Source organism: Rhincodon typus, chromosome 13 (assembly GCF_021869965.1).
Source record: "Rhincodon typus isolate 14 chromosome 13, sRhiTyp1.1, whole genome shotgun sequence".
NCBI lineage: Eukaryota > Metazoa > Chordata > Chondrichthyes > Orectolobiformes > Rhincodontidae > Rhincodon > Rhincodon typus.
The window spans coordinates 47,254,417-47,260,416 of NC_063344.1; the positions used below are offsets into that span (position 1 = coordinate 47,254,417).

General features: G+C 41.1%; 1 protein-coding gene across 1 annotated transcript in view; it reads right to left on the minus strand.

Moving 5' to 3' along the window:
* Positions 1-6,000, minus strand: part of LOC109933925 (schwannomin-interacting protein 1) — a 36,504-nt gene that overhangs the window by 19,933 nt on the left and 10,571 nt on the right. Inside the window, exon 3 of the mRNA XM_020532792.2 lies at positions 3,235-3,358. Within this exon, the coding sequence (XP_020388381.2) occupies positions 3,235-3,349 (115 nt within the window). The 5' untranslated portion in view covers positions 3,350-3,358. The remainder of the gene's footprint in view (positions 1-3,234; positions 3,359-6,000) is intronic.

Below are 6,000 nucleotides of genomic sequence, written 5' to 3' on the forward strand. Positions count from 1 at the left end.
CCACACATCTCTCTGTTCCACCTCCAGTGCCTCCAGTTTCTGCTTGAAGAATGAACTACTTTGCAGAACCAGTCCTCTCACTCTTCGTCCTCATTCATTTTCTAACTGTGTTAATCTCTGACGCACCCCTCTCTTTTCCCTTCAAAGGTTCTACTCCCTTGGGCACTAAAATAAAGCAAAAACTTCCATTTACATAGCGTCTGTCAGGTTCACGGATCACCAAAATCACTTCACACCCAATGAAGTACATTTGAAGTGCAATTCCTGTTATAATGCAGGAAACACAGCAACTGACTTGTGTACAGCAACCTCTTGCAGATGGCAATTGACAATGACCACAAAATCTTGACTTTGTGACATTAATCGATCAGAGAAGGGAGACTGAATAGCAGCGTAAAGTTCTCATCAAAAATATAGCACCTCCAACAGTGCATCACTCCCGGAGTAGGGAGCATCTGATGAAATTGTTTTGCTCAAGTCCCAGAGGCGAGAATGCTAACAACTAAACCATTAGTGTGACACACCCTGGAAAAATCTACCAACAGTGTTTATGTTATCCTTATTCTGTGCACATATGTTACATAGAACATTGAACAGTGCAGCACAGAAACAGGCCTTTCAATGCCTGTACTGACCATGATGCTATTCTAAACTAATCCCATTTGCCTGCACATGATCTGTTACCCTCTATTCCCTGTCTGCTTATGTGTCTACCTAAATGCCTCTCAAAGGATGCTATTGTAGCTCTTTCTACCACAACCCCCTGGTAGCACATTTCAGGTACCTACCACCCAGTATAACAAAATTTTCCTCGCACATCTCCTTTAAACTTCTCCCTCTCAGCTTAAACCCACGTGCCAAGTGTTTGACATTTCCACCTTGGGAAAAAGACTCTGACAACCCACCCTATCCTTACCTCTCAACTTTATATTCTTCTGTCAGGTCACCCCTTAGCCTCAGATGCTCTAATGAAAACAATCTCAGTTTGTCCAACCTCTCCTTATAGCTAGTACACACCAATCCAGGCAACATCCTGGTAAGCCTCTCTTGCACCTTCTCCAAAGCCTCCCCAGCCTTCCGAGAGTCTGGTGACCAGAACTGTGCACAATACTCCAAATGTGTTGTTGCAGATCCTCATTAGAATGTCCTATGTAGAAATATTTAAAAAGCATTACATAAAAATGAATTGCACTTGATAATGAGAGCTCTATGAAGCAACGTATGTCAAAAAAGAGCCTGAAGAAATACTTGTGATGTTGCGTTAAAAGCAGATAGTAACCTTGGTAGCGGTGTTCCTAGACTGCATTTCCAATTTTGGAATAGGCTGCACTTATCATCTGCTTGAAGAAAAAGTTGCATAAGCTGACCTGGAAAAGCACAGTTGAGACCAGTCAAACCACTTGCAGAATTTTCTGATTTGTTCTACATAAATCCTAACTAGTCTTGCATTTCAACCTATTTATAATTCCTTATGCCAAAGGTGAAAAAATCTGAAGGCCCATAAACAATAAGTACAACCAAACCACTGGGGTGAACTGTTAATTTCTATACAAACTTGAGACTTAGCTCCTTTTGATGGTTAAATAAGTTTCACCAGTGACTATAACAGAAAGGCTCAGCTTTGCTTTCTGGGCTGTGCTTAGTGCCCTGATCTGCTGGTAAACAAATTAAGATTTGGCTTCAGTGCCCTCTGTTCGGACAAAATCACTGCTCAACACTCCTACTCATGATTGCCATCCACTGACCTTTGCTGAAAGTGCACAAATGGACCTCAGTTGAGTTCATGTTCGAGTTCAGTTGTGATGTGCCTCATGTTAAAATAACTTGCCAATATCTTTCACAGAATCAAAGTAAGGTGTCAGAAGGCTGCCCAAGAAACCATACCTCCTCAGTAACCAATCTATTTAAGAGGCTGAAGGAAAACAAACTTAAAAGAACTGAAAACAAAAACACAACTGTTTTATATGTCATTAACCTTTTTGATAAGTTCGCCCTTTGAAGATATGACAGCAGCCTTATACTCTCTTGTATCTGCCTTGAAACCCTGATTCAGATCTATCATGATGCTCATCCTGGAACTCACTTTTTGTCAACTCAATCTCATTTTCCTAGTTAAAATTTCTAACTGGCTTGGGCTAACAGCCTGCCATACCTTCAACTGCCAAGGCCTTAGTTTAATAGAATTATAGAATTGCTACAATGTGGAAGCAAGCCATTCGGCCCACCAACCTTCTGAAGATCATCCCACCCAGACCCCAACCCCTCCCCCATAACCCTGCATTTCCCACGGCCAATCCACCCAACCTACGCATCCGTTGACTGTGGGAGGAAGCCCATGCAGACACGAGGAGAATGTACAAACCCTACAGAGCCCGAGGCTCGAATCAAATCTGGGTCCCTGGCGCGGTGAGGCAACAGTGGTAACCACTGAGCCACCGTGCCACCTCTTAAATTTCCTGCCTTCCCTCTCTTCTTCTCTCCTTTTAGGGCACAGCTTAAAGCCTGCCTTTTTCATTGAGCTGGTCATCAGGCCTCATTTATCCTCGATACCTGACACAAAATTTCATTTAATACTGTTCCTGTAAAGTGCCTCCGGACATTTAATTGTGTTAAAGATGCTATATAACTACATGTTACAGTATTAGACACACTGCATAATATTGGTACTTGTATGGAAAAGAATCATAGAATGACAGCAGCACGGATGGGACCATTAAGCCCACTGTGTCTGTGTCAGCATTCTGTCAGAACTACTCCATTAGTTTCATTCCCCTAACATTTTCCTCGACCCCTCCAACTGTTTCCTCTTTAGACAATCATTTAATTCCCTCTGGAAAGTTACAATCGACCCTGCCTTCACAATACTCTCAGGCTATGCATTTTAAATCCTAAATGCTTGTCCCATCTGGTCATTTTGCCAATCACCTTATATTGGTGTCATCTGGTTTGCAAATCTTTTTCCAATGCAAACAATTTCTCTGTATTTCCAGACCCCACATAGTTTCGAACACCTCAAAACAGAATGGCCCCAGATTCAACAATTTATCATTGGAATGGAAGTCACTGGAACCATTCTTGTAAATCACTTCTGCATTGTCTCCAATGCCTTCACAATCTTTCTAAAGTATGATGCCCAAACATGTATTTGAACTGCGTGTATTGTGGCATCCTGTACATCAGTGTTATGTGCACACATTCTGCAGATTAAACAAAAACAGAAAATGTATTTCTTACTCTCAATTTGGGAGTGTAGATCATTGACTATAACTTGCAGCTGGCCAACAGTCATGTCTCGCAGGTCTGTGGGTTTGAGGCTCCGCTTCATCAAGCTTTCACTAATGTGGGGCATATGAGGCAACTAGAAAAGAATAGACATTACTTAGCAACAACAGCCCAAAAAATTGATTGCGATGAAATGTGACATTGTTACTGCAAGTATCTTTTTATGACATTAAACCATTGCTAAGCCATGGCCTCAACAGAATGATATTTGTTTACATATAATGGAAAAGCCCAGCAAGACAGACACTTCTTCAACTCCATAACTGGGATGTTTCTAGAGCCTCATCTTTTGCTGTTTGCAGTCCATCAGGCATTTCTTGATGTTCTAGATGTGGAGCAGCTTTCCCAACTTTAGCACTGGTTCCTAGAAGTTAGTGAGGAAGGGCAACTGGGTTGGATGTACCTCCGCCATGCTGTGAATCGAAACCTAGTCACAGTCAAGTGGTCCATTTTGTTTACTTCTTCTTGCTGCTCTGTGACTGTTTCACTGAATGCTAGGCAACTTCAGAGGGCTATCAAGAGTCAGCTACATTAGTGTGAGACCAGAGGTTCACAAAGGCCAGACCAGGTAAGGATGTCCTTATGGTTCCTTCTCTAAAGGAAATCACTGAACTGATTTTATATGACCAATGAAAACAGAATTAAAAAGGCAACAATTAAAAATAGTTGCTGCAATGGCAATGGATAGCTGGGTGTTTGTAAAGAGCCACCATTTCCATCGATCTGTCAGTCAATCTTTCCCATTGAGCTGGCCTCATAATTCACTTACTTGGATCACTTTCAATTGTGGAATTATTCAAGAGTAAATGACATCCAACTTAAGTGCTTTTCCAGATCCCTAATTTTGATTTTTGTTTTCTTTACAAAAAAAAGGTCCAATTTTATAAATTGTATGTGTGAAGTATTACTTCTGACAGACATTTCTGGATATGCAAGGGTCTCTAGCAATTCTCTGAAATACGAATTATAGATATTGTTTGTAAAGTAATGAAGAACTAGATCCATGAAAAGTGTTTTAAATGGAGTGAAGGAAAGTTATGGTAGAACAAATCAAACTCAAATTTGATAGCTTGCAACATGTAGCAAACCTAGACTTGAAGTGACTGATCAAGTTATTTGTAATTACTTCAAACAAAAAAGAGTCTCAGTCACACTCTACATATTTTGAAGGGCGAGTTATACATTCAAGCTTTCTTGATGGTATCTGCATTATCTTAACTGAAACCGAACTGCTCTTGTTTGGATAATGAGATAGCAAACACAAAGGAAGTTACTGAAACTCCCCATAATGATTGAAGAACAAATAGATGGCTAATCTGGTCTCCTCCCACCAATATATCAGACTTCAGGAGAAGTAAAACCACAAAACATTTCGGACAAAGCCCATTTGATCCCTGGGAAAGGAACAAAAGAAGAGTTAAAATAGAGTGGATGAATTTGCGGTTTTGCTCCCACTGCATTTCCATTTTAACACTGCTGGTGTTATTGGAAGGTGAGCTTCCATCTGGACTCAAGCAGAAACCTCATCATAAACAGAATCAGGGTCTCACAGTGGTTTTTTAAACCATCCCAGTGAGGTGTCCACCATAGTTGCTCAGGTGAGCAAGAGGTTAGGAAGCCAAACAAGTCTTTGGAGAAACATTTTCAGAATATCCCCTGGTGGGAACTATTTCCTCTGAAGAGAAGGGAGAATGTGACTGCTGTTGTACAGACCTTCCTGCTGATTTTACCTTGTTGTAGGCTGGCTGTCAGCTTCCAGGCAGATTCTCTGCTACTTCCTTCCAGAAGCTCAGCTGACCAGAAACTTCAAATGAGACCTAAGTACATACATGTCCTGGGCCTCGGATCAAAATTTCCAATAGGGATTAATACCCACTTATGGACAAATAATTCTTCACAGTTAAAGATAATTGAATAACATTTAGCAATGTGAAAACAGATAAATAATTCTGAAGTCAAGCTTCTTCTGCAAAAATATCATTGAACCTCAACCTGAGAATCTTCCAATCGCCAGTTTATATTTTTCATTTTCTTGCAACTTTTTCTGGTAGCATCTGTGATCTAGGTTTCCATCTAGCTCAACATCATGGCCAATTCTGGTATTGTGGATTAATACTCAACGTGAACCAGTATCGAGCTTATTTCGCTTAAGCTCAGAAGCATTGATTATAGGAGCAGGAGCAGGTTATTCAGCCGTTTATCATGGCTGATGATCCAACATCAGTCCTCTTTTCCTGCTTTATCCCCATACTCTTTGATCCTTTTAGCCCCAAGAACTATATCTAACACTTTCCTGAAAGCATACAGGGGCCTCAACTACTCTCTGTGGTTCATCCACCGGCTCAGTTCTGAGGAAGGGTGACCAGGCCCGAAATGTTAATTCTGATTTTTTCTTCACAGATGCTGCCAGACCTGCTGAGCTTTTCCAGCAACTTCTGTTTTAATTCCACATGCTCACTACTTTCTGGATGAAGAAATTTCTCTTCATCTCAGTTCTAAATGGCCTACCCCTTATCTTTAGACTGTGACCCCTGGTTCTGTACTCCCTGGTCATCAGGAACATCCTTCCTGCATTTACCTTGTCTAGTCCTGTGAGAATTTTATAGGGTTCTAGGAGATCACTCCTCATTGTTTTAAACTCCAGTGAACATAGTCCTGACCGATTCAATCTCTCTTCATATGTCAGATCTGCCTTCCCAGGAGTCAGTCTGGTAACCT